Source organism: Lissotriton vulgaris, chromosome 10 (genome assembly GCF_964263255.1).
Source record: "Lissotriton vulgaris chromosome 10, aLisVul1.2, whole genome shotgun sequence".
In the NCBI taxonomy this organism is placed as follows: Eukaryota; Metazoa; Chordata; class Amphibia; order Caudata; family Salamandridae; genus Lissotriton; species Lissotriton vulgaris.
The window spans coordinates 524,619,146-524,634,038 of NC_141698.1; the positions used below are offsets into that span (position 1 = coordinate 524,619,146).

General features: G+C 58.2%; 1 protein-coding gene across 4 annotated transcripts in view; it reads right to left on the bottom strand.

The window, feature by feature from the left end:
* FAM234A (family with sequence similarity 234 member A) overlaps positions 1-14,893 on the bottom strand; it is a 460,740-nt gene that overhangs the window by 199,491 nt on the left and 246,356 nt on the right. For all 4 annotated transcript variants that reach the window (XR_015300694.1, XM_086941371.1, XM_086941370.1 and 1 more), the window contains exon 7: positions 11,748-11,892. Coding sequence is in view for 3 of the 4 variants with exons in the window: in XM_086941371.1 (XP_086797497.1) it covers positions 11,748-11,892 (145 nt within the window). In the remaining variant the exon portion in view is untranslated. The remainder of the gene's footprint in view (positions 1-11,747; positions 11,893-14,893) is intronic.

Sequence of the window (14,893 nt, forward strand, 5' to 3'; positions counted from 1 at the left end):
CAACGAAGAGCCTGACCCACTCCGAGACCTCCCAGAGCTGGCCCAGTGGCGCCAAGAAGGTGGCCCCACTCAGGAACAGTTCCGCCAAGAACAAAAAACGTGTCCCTCCCTCGAGGGGCTCCGACAGCAAGCCGCAGCCCAGAGTGCAGGGGATGCCTCGGGGGCCCACTGGATCTATTGAGACAATGAGCTCCTCTACAGTGAGCAGAAGATTGCCGAACTGGGGGCCAGCCGGGTGCTGGTAGTCCCCCTCCAATTCAGAGACTTCCTCCTGAACCTGGCTCACGATGTGCCTCTCGCCGGGCACCTGGGGCAGGACAAAACTTACAGCCGCCTGGTGACCCATTTCTACTGGCCCAAGATGAGGAACGATGTGATAAACCACTGCCGGGCCTGCCCCACCTGCCAGGCCAGCGGGAAGAGCGGCCGGAAACTAAAAGTCCCCCTGCAACCCTTTCCAATCGTCACCACTCCCTTTGAGCGAGCGGGTGGGGATCGACATTGTGGGGCCCCTGGAGCCCCGGACAGCGCAAGGTCACGGTTCATACTCGTCCTGGTGGACCATGCCACCCGCTATCCGAGGCCATACCTCTCCGGACCGTGACAGCGCCCGTGGTGGGCCGAGCCCTGATGGGGATCTTCTCGCGGGTGGGCTTCTCCCGAGAGGTCGTCAGTGATCGGGGCACGAACTTCATCTCCCGATATATGAAGTCCCTATGGCAACAGTGTGGGGTCACCTACAAATTTACGACCCCCTACCACCCGCAAGGAAATGGACTAGTGGAACGATTCAATTGCACCCTTAAGGGTATGATCATGGGCCTGGAAGAGCCCCTACGCCACCAATGGGACGTGCTGCTACCCTGCCTCCTGTTTGCCTACCGCGAGGTCCCACAGAAGTCCCTGGGATTCAGCCCCTTCGAGTTCCTGTATGGGCACCCCGTCCGGGGTCCCCTCAGCCTGGTCAAGGAAGGATGGGAGGTGACCCCCCAAAAGGCTCCCCCCGAGGTGTACAGGTACCTCTTGACCCTCCGGAACCAGACTCAGAGGTTCAGGGAACTCGCCAAGGCCAACCTCTAAGCCAGCCAAGAGGACATGAAACGCTGGTACGATCAAAACGCCTCGTCCGTTGAGTTTGAGCCGGGACAACAGGTCTGGGTCATGTCCCCGGTCGAACCTTGTGCCCTCCAGGACAGATGGACCGCACCCTTCAAGGTAGTGGAACGCAAGGGCCCGTCACCTACCTGGTGGACCTGGAGTCCCCCAGGAACCCCCTCCGGGTCCTCCATGCCAATAGACTAAAGCCGCACTTTGTGCGCTCAGAACTTAGCCTCCTGATGGCTACCGACAGTGGGGCTGGAGAGGACTCCGAGCCCCTCCCCGACCTCCTGAAGACCCTAGAACAAGACGGCTCCGTGGAAGGAGTCAACCTCTCTTCCACCCTGACCCCAGCACAACGCCACAACTGCCAAGACTTGTTGCAGCAATTCGCCGATCTATTCTCCCTCACACCCGGGGTCACCCCCTGGTGCCTCCACGATGTCGACACCGGGGATAGTCCCCCTATCCGGCACAAGGCCTACAGAGTTCCCGATCGGGTACGCGCCTGCATCCAGTCGGAGGTATCCAAGATGCTGGCTCTAGGAGTAATCGAGCCCTCCGACAGTTCCTGGGCCAGTCCGGTCGTGCTGGTCCCCAAGGCTGCTGCCCCTGGCGTCGCCCCCGAACTCAGATTTTGTGTGGACTACCGGGGCTTGAACGCCGTCACCCGAACAGACGCTCACCCAATCCCCGAGCGGATGAGCTGATCGACCGCCTGGGGGCCGCCCGCTACCTGAGCACCTTTGACCTGACTGCGGGCTATTGGCAGATCGGCCTCACCCCGGGCGCCCAGGAGCGATCCGCCTTCTCCACCCCGGATGGCCACTACCACTTCAAAGTAATGCCCTTCGGAATGAAAAACGTCCCCGCCACCTTCCAGAGACTCGTGAACAAGGTATTGGCGGGGCTTGAGGAGTTCAGCGCCGCCTATCTGGACGATATTGCCGTGTACAGTCTCCACTGGGCGGAACACCTCCAACACCTCCGGGAGGTCTTGACCGCCCTCCGGCGGGCAGGACTAACAATCAAGGCCAGCAAGTGCCAAATCGGCCAAGGGTCCGTGACCTACCTGGGGCACCAGGTGGGAAGTGGCCAGGTGGCCCCTCTCCAACCCAAGATCGCCGCCATCCGGGCCTGGGAGCCTCCGGCCACCCAAACAGAGGTCCAAGCCTTCCTGGGGCTCACCGGATACTACCGGCGCTTCGTGAAGGACTATGGCAGCATTGTGGTGCCCCTCACAGAACTCACGTCCAAGAAGAACCCACCAAAGGTACACTGGACCCCTGAGTGTCAGGCTGCCTTTGAGACCCCCAAGACAGCAATGTGCACCGCCCCAGTGCTCCAAGCCCCCGCCTACAGCCGGGAATTTATAGTACAGACCGATGCCTCCGATCACGGCGTTGGGGCCGTTCTCTCCCAAATCAATGCAGAGGGAGTTGACCAGCCAGTGGCCTTCATCAGCCGACGCCTGCTGGCCCGAGAACAGCGTTGGAGCACCATAGAGCGAGAGGCCTTCGCCGTGGTGTGGGCCCTCAAGAAGCTCCGGCCCTATCTCTTCGGTACCCACTTCCGGGTGCAAACAGACCACAGACCTCTGCAATGGCTGATGCAGATGCGGGGAGAGAATCCGAAGCTGTTGCGTTGGTCCATCTCCCTGCAAGGGATGGACTTCACTGTGGAGCATCGCCCAGGCCACGACCACGCCAACGCAGACGGCCTGTCCCGCTTCTTCCGCCTCGGCAAGGAGACTACCCAAGAGGATGGGTGACTCTCCCTGCCTTCAGCTGGGGGGGATGCATGTTGGACCGGCCTCGTGGCGTGGCCCGACCCCTCCCCGCAGGGCGGGTCCCGGACTTCTGCTACCCCTGTTCCCCGGACAAGAGCCGCACCTTCAGCCCTCCGGGTCACCCCCAGCTCTTCCCTGACGGAACTCAGACTCGCATCCGCAACCTTCTCGGCTGGCCCGGGCCCTTTCCCGAACCACCGTCCCCGGCCCAGCCGCCATCTTGGACCCTCCACGACCAGGCCTCGTGGCCTCGGGTCGACCTCCGCCTCAGGCCCAGCCAAGCCCTGACATCGAGGCACCACCATCCACCCAGGAGGTAAGGAGACCACTTGGCGAGTCAATGGGAGAAGGAGTGTCGATGGCTCCCCTCCGCCTGGTTTCGACCGCCCCCAGCCTCCCTGGGCGCTGGCTCCACCCCCCTGCTGGGTGTCTGGGCTCCCTCATCCCGGACCCCCCGACCTCCAAGTGGGAGGGTCCGGACATCAAAGGGCGCCAGACCTATAACTGGGGTAGCTCCAGAGCAGGAAGGCAGTTGTATCCTGGAGTCGAGAGACACCTAGACGAACTCATCCTTGGAGGCCTGCTGGCGCTGCCCCGGCTCCTCTTCGTGAACCATCCTTGAAGGCCTGCTGGCGCTGCCGCGGCTCATCTTCGTGAACCATCCTTGAAGGCCTGCTGGCGCTGCAGCGGCTCATCTTCGTGAACCATCTTTGAAGGCCTGCTGGCGCTGCTGCTGCTCATCTTCGTGAACCCTCCTTGAAGGCCTGCTGGCGCTGCCGCGGCTCATCTTCATGAACCATCCTTGAAGGCCTGCTGGCGCTGCCGCGGCTCATCCTCGTGAACCATCCTTGAAGGCCTGCTGGCGAGAGACACCTAGACGAACTCATCCTTGGAGGCCTGCTGGCGCTGCCGCGGCTCCTCTTCGTGAACCATCCTTGAAGGCCTGCTGGCGCGGCTCATCTTCGTGAACCATCCTTGAAGGCCTGCTGGCGCTGCAGCGGCTCATCTTCGTGAACCATCTTTGAAGGCCTGCTGGCGCTGCCGCGGCTCATCTTCGTGAACCATCCTTGAAGGCCTGCTGGCGCTGGCGCTGGCGCGGCTCATCCTCGTGAACCATCCTTGAAGGCCTGCTGGCGCTGCTGCGGCTCATCCTCGTGAACTATCCTTGAAGGCCTGCTGGCGCTGCCCCGGCCCCTACCTGAGAACCCTCCAGCTCGAGGATTGAGAGCTGTACACCAGATACCTCTGTACCAGACCGGTACCGAGACTGTCCCGCTACCCCTTTTTCCCCCAGAGACTAGAATTGAAGGGATCACCGTATCCTGCTCCTGCTGTATCGTCAAGTATAACCTGCTTAAGAATACCTATAAAAGTGTGCAGAACCTATCTTGGTGTGGCGTCCATCTGTGGGGGGGTAGTTTCTCGTCTGTACGATCTAAGGAGAGGGCCCTCGCCAGGAGGCCTCTCCCCCTTGCTCGGCCGACCCTCAGGGTCCCCGTCTAACAGTGAGTGAGGGGGTGAGAGGGTGTGTGAGGGTGAGGGGGTGTGAGGGTGAGGGGGAGTGAGGGTGAGTGAGGGTGAGGCGGTGTGAGGGTGAGGGGGTGCGAGGGTGAGGGGGTGCAAGGGTGCGGGGTTGCAAGGGTGCGGGGGTGAGAGGGTGAGGATGTGAGGGTGAAGGGGGTGTGGGTGAGGATGTGAGGAGGATGAGTGAGGGGGTGAGAGGGTGTGTGAGGGTGAGAGGGTGTGTAAGGGTGAGAGGGTGTCACGGTGAGGGAGGGTGAGAGGGTGTCACGGTGAGGGAGGGTGAGGGTGAGGGGGGTGAGGGTGAATGAGGGTGGGTGAGGCAGTGTGAGGGTGAGGCGGTGTGAGGGTGAGGCGGTGTGAGGGTGAGAGGGTGTGAGGGTGAGGAAGTGAGAGGGTGTGAGGGTGAGGAAGTGAGTGGGGGTGAGAGGGTAAGGGGGTGTGAGGGTGAGGGGGTGTGAGGGTGAGGGGGTGTGAGGGTGAGGGGTGAGGGGTGAGGGGGGTGGCAGGTTGTGAGGGGTTGTGAGGGTGAGGTTGTGTGAGGGTCAGGATGTGTGAGGGTGAGGGTGTGTGAGGGTGAGGGTGTGTGAAGGGGTGTGAGGATGTGAGGGTGAGGAGATGTGAGGGTGAGGGGATGTGAGAGTAAGGGGATGTGAGAGTGAGGGGATGTGAGGTTGAGGGGGTGAGGGTGAGGGGGTGTGAGGGTAAGGGTGTGTGAGGGTGAGGGTGTGTGAGGGGGTGGGGGTGTGTGAGGGGGTTTAGGGGGTGACGTGGAGGGGGTGTAGGGGTGAGAGTGAGGGGGTGTGCGGGTGTGGGGGTGTGAGGGTGAGGAAGTGAGAGGGTGTGAGGGTGAGGAAGTGAGAGGGTGTGAGGGTGAGGAAGTGAGAGGGGGTGAGAGGGTAAGGGGGTGTGAGGGTAAGGGGGTGTGAGGGTGAGGGGGTGGCGGGTTGTGAGGGGTTGTGAGGGTGAGGTTGTGTGAGGGTCAGGGTGTGTGAGGGTGAGGGTGTGTGAGGGTGAGGGGATGTGAGGGGATGTGAGAGTGAGGGGGTGGGAGGCTGAGAGGGTGAGGGTGAGGGGGTGTGAGGGTGTGTGAGGGTGAGGTTGAAGGGGTGAGGGTGGGGGTGTGTGAGGGGGAGGGGGGTGAGGGTGTAGGGGTGAGGGTGTGGGGGTGTGAGGGTGTGGGGGTATGAGGGTGAGGGGATGTGAGGGGGTGAGGGGGTGTGAGGGTGAGGGGTGTGAGGGTGTGAGGGTGAGGAGGTGTGAGGGGGTGAGGGGGGTCAGGGGGGTGAGGGTGAGGGGGTACGAGAGTGTGGGGGTGTGAGGGTGAGGGGGTGTGAGGGTGAGGGGGTGTGAGGGTGAGGGGGTGTGAGGGGGTGAGGGTGTGTGAGGGTGTGAGAGGGTGGGTGAGGGTTTGAGGGTGAGTGAGGGTGAGAGGGGGGTGAGGGGGTGTGAGGGTGAGGGGGGGGTGAGGGGGGTGAGGGGGTGAGAGGGGGAGAGGGGTGAGGGGGTGTGTGTGAGAGGGTGTGTGAGGGTGTGTGTGTGAGAGGGTGTGAGGGTGAGTGTATGTGAGAGGGTGAGTGAGGGTGGGTGTGGGTGAGAGGGTGGGTGTGTGAGGGTGTGTGGGTGAGGGTGTGAGTGAGGGTGTGTGAGGGTGAGAGGGTTGTGAGGATGAGGGGCTGTGAGGGTGAGGGAGGGTGTGTGTGAGAGGGTGTGTGTGTGAGAGGGTGTGTGAGGGTGAGGGTGTGTGAGGGTGAAGGGGTGTGAGGGTGAGCAGGTGTGTGGGTGAGTGTCAGTGAGAGTGTGTGAGGGTGGGAGGGTTGTGATGATGAGGGGCTGTGAGGGTGCGTGAGGGTAAGGGAGGGTGAGGAGGCGTGAGGGTGGGTAAGGGTGTGAGAGTGAGGGGGTGTGAGGGTGAGGGGGTGTGAGGGTGAGAGGGTGTGACGGTGAGGGGGTGTGAGGGTGAGGGGGTGTGAGGGTGAGGGGGTGAGGGATGAGGGTGTGTGAGGGTGAGGGTGTGTGACGGTGAGGGTGGGTGAGGGGGTGTGAGGGTGAGGGGGTATGAGGGTGAGGGGTGTGAGGGTTAGGGGTGTGAGGCTTAGGGGTGTGAGGGTGAGAAGTTTGAGGGTGAGGGGTGTGAGGGTGAGGGGGTATGAGGGTGAGGGGTGTGAGGGTGAGGGGTGTGAGGGTGAGGGGTGTGAGGGTGTGTGAGAGTGGGGGTGTGTGAGAGTGGGGGTGTGTGAGAGTGGGGCGATGTGAGGGTGAGGAGATATGAGGGTGAGGGGGTGTGAGGGTGCGCGGGTGTGAGGGTGATGGGGGTGAGGGTGTGTTAGGGTGAGTGTGTGAGGTTGAGGGGGTATGAGGGGGTGTGAGGGTGAAGGAGTGAGAGGGTGTGTAACGGTGTGAGGGTGAGAGGGTGAGGGGCTGTGAATGTGAGGGGGTGAGGGGGTGTGAGTGAGGGTGAGAGCGTGAGTGAGGGTGAGAGCGTGAGTGAGGGTGAGAGCGTGAGTGAGGGTGAGAGCGTGAGTGAGGGTGAGAGGGTGAGAGGATGTGTGAGGGTGAGAAGGTGAGTGAGGGTGAGAAGGTGGGTGGGTGGGTGAGAGGGTGTGTGAGGGTGATGGTGTGAGGGTGAGAGGGTGTGAGAGGGTGTGTGAGGGTGTGAGGGTGAGAGGGGGGCTGAGGGAGTGTGAGAGGGTGTGTGAGGGTGAGGGGGTGTGGGAGGGTGAGGGTGTGAGGGATGCGAGGGGGAGGGGGTGAAGGGGTTTGAGGGTGAGGGTGAGAGGGTGTATGAGGGTGAGTGAGGGTGTTTGAGCGTGAGAGGATGGGTGAGGGTGTGTGAGGGTGAGTGAGGGTGTGTGAGGGTGTGTGAGTGTGAGGGTGTGTGAGCGTGAGGGTGTGTGAGAGTGAGGGTGTGTGAGAGTGGGGGGGTGTGAGGGTGAGGGGGGTGTGAGGGGTGTGAGGGTGAGGGTGTGAGGGTGAGGGGTGTGAGGGTGAGGGGGTGTGAGGGTGAGTGAGGGGGTGTGAGGGTGAGGGGGTGTGAGGGTGAGGGGGTGTGACAGTGAGGGGGTGAGGTTGTGTGAGGGTGAGGGTGTGTGAGGGTTAGGGGATGTGTGTGTGAGGGTGAGTGGGGGGGTGTGAGGGTGAGTGAGGGGGTGTGAGGGTGAGTGAGGGGGTGTGAGGGTGAGTGAGGGGGTGTGAGGGGATGTGAGTGAGGGTGTGAGGGGATGTTAGGGTGAGGGTGTGTGAGGGTGAGGGGGTGTGAGGGTAAGGGAGGGTGAGAGCGTGAGTGAGGGTGAGAGCGTGAGTGAGGGTGAGAGCGTGAGTGAGGGTGAGAGCGTGAATGAGGGTGAGAGCGTGAGTGAGGGTGTGTGAGGGTGAGAAGGTGAGTGAGGGTGAGAAGGTGGGTGGGTGAGAGGGTGTGTGAGGGTGATGGTGAGAGGGTGTGTGAGGGGGTGTGAGGGGTGAGGGTGAGTGGGGGGCTGAGGGAGTGTGAGAGGGTGGGTGAGGGGGTGAGGGGGTGTGAGGGTGAAGGGGTGAGGGGTTTGAGGGTGAGGGAGAAGGGGTGAGGGGTTTGAGGGTGAGGGTGAGGGGGTATGAGGGAGAGGGGTGTGAGGGAGAGGGGTGTGAGGGTTAGGGGTGTGAGGGTGAGGGGGTGAGGATGGGTGAGGGTGTGTGAGGGTGAGGGGGTATGAGGGTGAGGGGTATGAGGGTGAGGGGTGTTAGGGTGAGGGGTGTGAGGGTGAGGGTTTTGGGGTGTGAGGGTGAGGATGTGTGAGGGTGTGTGAGGGTGGAGCGGTGTGAGGGTGAGGAGATGTGATGGTGAGGGGATATGAGGGTGAGAGGGTGTGAGGGTGCGCAGGTGTGAGGGTGAGGGTGTGTTAGGGTGAGTGTGTGAGGTTGAGGGGGTGTGAGTGTGTGAGGTTGAGGGGTGTGAGTGTGTGAGGGTGAGGGGGTGTGAGGGTGAAGGGGTGAGAGGGTGTGTAACGGTGTGAGGGTGAGGGGCTGTGAATGTGAGGGGGTGTGGGTGTGAGGGTGAGTGAGGGTGAGAGGGTGAGTGAGGGTGAGAGGGTGAGTGAGGGTGGGTGAGAGGGTGAGTGAGGGTGAGAGGGTGAGTGAGGGTGAGAGGGTGAGTGAGGGTGAGAGCGTGAGTGAGGGTGAGAGCATGAGTGAGGGTGAGGGGTTTGGGGTGTGAGGGTGAGGATGTGTGAGGGTGTGTGAGGGTGGAGCGGTGTGAGGGTGAGGAGATGTGATGGTGAGGGGATATGAGGGTGAGAGGGTGTGAGGGTGCGCAGGTGTGAGGGTGATGGGGTGAGGGTGTGTTAGGGTGAGTGTGTGAGGTTGAGGGGGTGTGAGTGTGTGAGGTTGAGGGGGTGTGAGTGTGTGAGGGTGAGGGTGTGTGAGGGTGAAGGGGTGAGAGGGTGTGTAACGGTGTGAGGGTGAGGGGCTGTGAATGTGAGGGGGGTGTGGGTGTGAGGGTGAGTGAGGGTGAGAGGGTGAGTGAGGGTGAGCGGGTGAGTGAGGGTGAGAGGGTGAGTGAGGGTGAGAGGGTGAGTGAGGGTGAGAGGGTGAGTGAGGGTGAGAGGGTGAGTGAGGGTGAGAGGGTGAGTGAGGGTGAGAGCGTGAGTGAGGGTGAGAGCGTGAGTGAGGGTGAGAGCGTGAGTGAGGGTGAGAGCGTGAGTGAGGGTGAGAGCGTGACTGAGGGTGAGAAGGTGAGTGAGGGTGAGAAGGTGAGTGAGGGTGGGTGGGTGAGAGGGTGTGTGAGGGTGATGGTGTGAGGGTGAGAGGGTGTGTGAGGGGGTGAGGGTGAGAGGGGGGCTGAGGGAGTGTGAGAGGGTGTGAGGGTGAGGGGGTGTGGGAGGATGAGGGGGTGTAAGGGGGAGGGGTGTGAGGGTGAAGGGGTGAGGGGTTTGAGGGTGAGAGGGTGTATGAGGGTGAGTGAGGGTGTTTGAGGGTGAGAGGGTGGGTGAGGGTGAGTGAGGGTGTGTGAGGGTGAGTGAGGGTGTGTGAGCGTGAGGGTGTGTGAGCGTGAGGGTGTGTGAGCGTGAGGGTGTATGAGAGTGAGGGGGTGTGAGTGAGGGGGTGTGAGGGTGGGTGAGGGTGAGAGGGTGTGAGGGTGAGTGAGGGGGTATGAGGGTGAGGGGGTGAGGTTGTGTGAGGGTGTGTGAGGGTGTGTGAGGGTGAGTGAGGGTGTTGAGGGGGGTGAGGGGGTATGAGGGTGAGTGAGGGGATGTGAGTGTGTGAGGGTGAGGGGGTGTGAGGGTGAGGGGGTGTGAGGGTGAGAGGGTGTGAGGGTGAGGGAGGGTGAGAACTTGAGGGAGGGTGAGTGGGTGAGGGAGGGTGAGTGGGTGAGTGAGGGTGAGAGCGTGAGTGAGGGTGAGAAGGTGGGTGAGAGGGTGTGTGAGGGTGATGGTGTGAGGGTGTGAGGGTGAGAGGGTGTGTGAGGGTGTGAGGGGTGAGGGTGAGAGGGGGCTGAGGGAGTGTGAGAGGGTGTGTGAGGGTGAGGGGGTGTGGGAGGGTGGGAGGGTGAGGGGGAGGGGGTGTGAGGGTGAAGGGGTGAGGGGTTTGAGGGTGAGTGAGGGTGTTTGAGGGTGAGAGGGTGGGTGAGGGTGTGGGTGAGAGGGTGGGTGAGGGTGTGTGGGTGAGGGTGTGAGTGAGGGTGAGTGAGGGTGAGAGGGTTGTGAGGATGAGGGGCTGTGAGGGTGAGGGAGGGTGTGTGAGCGTGAGGGTGTGTGAGAGTGAGGGGTGTGAGGGTGAGGGGGTGTGAGGGTGAGGAGGTGTGAGGGTGAGTGAGGGGGTGTGAGGGGGTGTGAGGGTGAGGGAGGGTGTGAGGGGGGTGAGGGGGTGTGAGGGTGAGTGAGGGTGTGTGAGGGTGAGGGGGTGTGAGGGTGTGTGACAGTGAGGGGGTGAGGTTGTGTGAGGGTGTGTGAGGGCGAGGGTGTGTGAGGGTTAGGGGATGTGTGTGTGAGAGTGAGGGTGTGTGAGGGGGGTGAGGGGGTGTGAGGGTGAGTGAGGGGGTGTGAGGAGGTGTGAGGGGGAGGGGATGTTAGGGTGAGGGTGTGTGAGGGTGAGGGGGTGTGAGGGTGAGAGGGTGTGTTAGGGTGAGGGTGTGTGAGGGACCCTTGGGGAGCCCTTGTGTTTCTTTCCGCAGTTTAGAGTGAAGTTTGCGCTGTGGGAATCCAGTGGTTTTAAATTAGTTGTTAATTTCGATTTTTCAAAGGTAAAGGAGCATAGGGTTGTAGGGCTCGTGTGCTGTGATGTCCACATGCTTCACGGTTCCCTTGGGGAGGCCCCGGGTCTTTCGTCAGTTACATACTCGGTTTGAAACACTGCATTACCATTTTTGTGTTTCGATTTTCCAAAATAAAATAAGCATATGGTAACGGGGTTCAGGTGGTCAATGCGCTTCCCTTCACCAGGTGATGGATCACAGTTTTGGAATGAATGAGGCGTGCCTTGTCCCAGGGGAGGCCTTGTGCGTTTCTCTTAAAATTTGACAGTGAAACCGACCCGGTTCGGAACACAGTGCTTCAACACAGCGTACGTATGTAAAACCGCGCAGAAACAGGCCCATAGGTAACACACCGGGTGTGGTTGATGCGAAGGGGCAGAGATAAGGACACATCTAGGTTCAGAAAGACAAGAGAGGCAGCGCTGTGTGTGATTAGAGCCAGCACCCACAGGAAAGGGGAAACTGGACTGCAGTAACTGTGCACCGAGGGAAGGTGGGGGGGGCAGTCGAGAAGACAGGAGGGGGAAAGGGAAGAGGACGGCGTAGAGAGGGAAAGCGCTGCCTTTAATCTTTTAGCCCCGTCCCTTTCAAACTGGGCGTCCCGACTTCCTGCTGGGGTAAAAGGTTCCTTATCTTCTTTATGGGGCCATCTGGACCCATAAGGAGCATAAGAAACATTTTACTTCAGCAGTAAGTCAAGGAACCCAATCTGAAAAGGATGGGGCTAAAAGGAGAACCTCACTAGGACCTTTTCTCCAATGGCTGGCCACCGTTTAGGAGGCCAGCCAATGGAGAAGAGGGGCAGGGCTTAACCCTCGCTAGTGAAGTTCTCCTTAAAACATAAAATCTAGCAAGCTCGACTGCGCATGTGCGCAGTACGCCACGCACGACCTAAAAAGCCAGCTTCCTGCAGCATGCCTTACACAGCCAGAATTCCAGAATGACTCCCATTGTTACAGAAAGTGCATAAAAGCAAAACACATCCTAAGATGCGAGCATTTTAACAAAAATCACTAGTAAAAAAGAAACCTGTGCTGCTTTTTCCACAAGAGACGCATGCTGCTTTAATAAAAATATATAAAACACACATTTCTGCAGATTAACCACACGTACCTAGAAACTGGTATTGGGATTCTTCCAGTGGTTATGTTTATCTTTTTTTCCCACTCCTGGTCTTGCTTAAGCGTTACTGGTTTGTTCTTTTCTCCAGTTGTCATTGAATACAAGTTGCTTAAGGAGTATCCGTGAATGGAGTTCTCTGTATCAAAAATGTACACATTTCAATACATAAATACAAGTGTTCATTTTTTTCTGGTTTAAACCGATTTAAAACATAATGCATTATGCATCTGGATATACATATTACTTATTTGACAGTCAATACATGAACTGTTGTGTAACTTAAAGTTCAACCATTTTCAATCCAATTATAAAAGGAACATATGTAATAAAATTCTAAAACAACTAAATTGCTGTGAAATCACATTTCAGTCTTATTAGTGATCGAAGCCCATTCATATTATTATCTAACCCACCAATTTTAACATCTATAAGGCTAAGGATTCCGAAGCAAATGAGCAGCAAGCCACACCAGACTCCTGTACAGACCATGGCCATGTCAAGTTCAGCAACTCTGTACTGGTCCAATGCGCACACACACCACTGCCAGACCAGCTCAAAACTGCAAAGGCATCACTGCAATGACTGGAACACCATTCTCAACACCTACTGTCTCGAACACAGCAACAGCTTCTCTCAAGCCATCAAGAATTTCAACAACTCTACACCTCCTGCGCCGACTCCCTAGCTCAACTCAAAAATAGCAGTACAACAAGATCTAGACCCCAGGCATGTTGGTACACAGAGTAATTTTTAGACAGATGAAACCACACTGCAAACAACTGGAGCCTAAATGGAGAGTGAGCCAAGACATGCAGACATGAGCTCATTCAAATCTGCCTTGAGACGCTACCATCAAATGATCCGAACCACCAATCGAATCTCTCTGGCAGATCGAATTGATGCCCACACCAACAAAAGCAAAGAAATCTTTCACCTCACCACCGGCAATCTCCAACTAGATCAAACCCTCAGAAGACCTCTGCAACAAACTCTCTCTATTCTTCAGGAACAAATTCACAGCTATTTACAGCAACTTCAACCTGCGACTGGACCCAACAGGCTTCGCCAAATGCCCCCGGGATCTTATCCAAAGAACCAATGCTAACCACATGGCCTGTCATCACTGCAAAGGATACTGCCTCCACTATGAAGTTCATCCACTTGGAGTGCCCATCGGACCCCTGCCCCCACCACACCTAATCCAGAGGACTGCAAACCATCAGCGCCATGCACTCACCTATTCTGAACGCCTTCACGGGACGCTCATTTCAGGTGTGGGACGGTAACTCCCGATCAGACCCCCTCCCGCTCACGCGTGGTGTGCCCCAGGGGTCCTCGCTCAGTCCCACCCTGTTTAATGTCTATATGGCCCCGCTGGAGGACGTGGTTACCCGCTATGGGATTAAAATAGTCAATTATGCCGACGACACACAACTTGTCGTCTCCCTGTCCCAGTTGGACAAGAACCCTGAAATCTTACTTAACTGCCTGCAAGACATACATACCTGGATGTGTGAATCCGCGCTGAAACTGAACGGGACAAAAACAGAAATCATGCTGCTGGGCAACAAATGGTCTTCTGTCCCTCCCTCAGCCTGGCCAGACTCCTTAGGTGACATCCCCACGCCCAAGACAGAAATTAAAACACTGGGCTTCTGGTTGGAGCAGGACCTTTCCTTGAAGACCCAGGCAGTTAAGACCGCGGGCACATGTTTTGGTCTTCTCCGCTCAATTCGGAAGATCCTCCCCCTCCTGCCCCCCCTGTCCAGGAAACTTCTGGTGCAAGGGCTCATATTAGCACGCCTGGACTACGGCAACGCCGCATACCTCGGTGCTCCTGAAACCACCCTGACCAAACTTCAGCGCGTACAAAATGCCGCGGCGAGACTAATTCTCAAACTTCCCCACAGAGCCCATACCACACCGGCCCTCAAATCTCTGCACTGGCTTCCGGTCCGACAGCGAGTGGAGTTTAAGGCCATGTGCATCACGCACAAACTCATTAATGGGGTTGGACCTGCCACCCTCAAAGATATGATTACACCTTATAAAGCCCACAGAAACCTCCGCTCGGACAACGAACATCTGGCCACAGTCCCAAGATTCAAGAAAGCGCGCACCGGTGGACGCCGCTTCTCGGTTAAGGCCTCCTCCACATGGAACGCACTCCCTCGTCTGCTGCGTCTGGAACCTAACCACACGCTGTTCCGCAAAAGACTCAAAACCCTTCTTTTCCCCAAATAGTACCTGGTTCTCGCCTGTCCTGGATTTTGCAGTATTATAGCGCGGGGATGCCTTCGGGTCACCAGGCGCTTTACAAATCTCAAAATAAATAAATAAATTTTGTGACCTTCCCACACGCTTGGAAACACACAACATTCCACCCCATTGATGAAAAAAATCCTCTTCGGACCCTTCAACGCTTGCCAACTACGGACTTATCTCACTGCTACCATTCTCTGCCAACGTTTTAGAGAAAAGCATCAACAGACACCTCTCTGAATATCTCAATGGCTACTAACTCCTTGAAACACCTGTCGGGTTTCAGACCCTACCACAGCACGGTAACTGTCCTCAACACCGCTATCATCCGTATGACTCTGGACAGAGATGACACAGTGGTCCTCATTCTCCTAGACGTATCCGCAGGATTTGACTAGGTTTATAACCCCATCCTTTTTAAAGACCTACACGAAACGGAATCCAGGAACATGCACTTGAATAGATTTGCTCCTTCCTGACTGAAAGGAGCCATTCTCTTCCTCACGGACAAGACGCCCAGTACCTGGGTCATGTTCAATGCCTCCATGACTGACATTGCCCACAGGATGAGGACCAACTATCTGAAGCTGGACACTGACAAGACTGAAATTGTGATCTTTGAGAAGAGTACTTCACATGGAATCCACCTTGTGGCCAACAGAGCTAGAACCGACACCAAGACCAAGAACCTTGAGATCATCATCAACAATAAACTCGACATGACCGCTGTTGGACAGGCCTCGAGGAAGGCCCGGTCCCTCCCCGCCTGGCGAGGCCCGGACCCCTGCTCCTCCTATGTCCTCAACAAGAACCATCCCGGCAACCCACCAGAACCACCCACGGCCCGTCCCCGACGGGACTCCAGCTCCTGAATC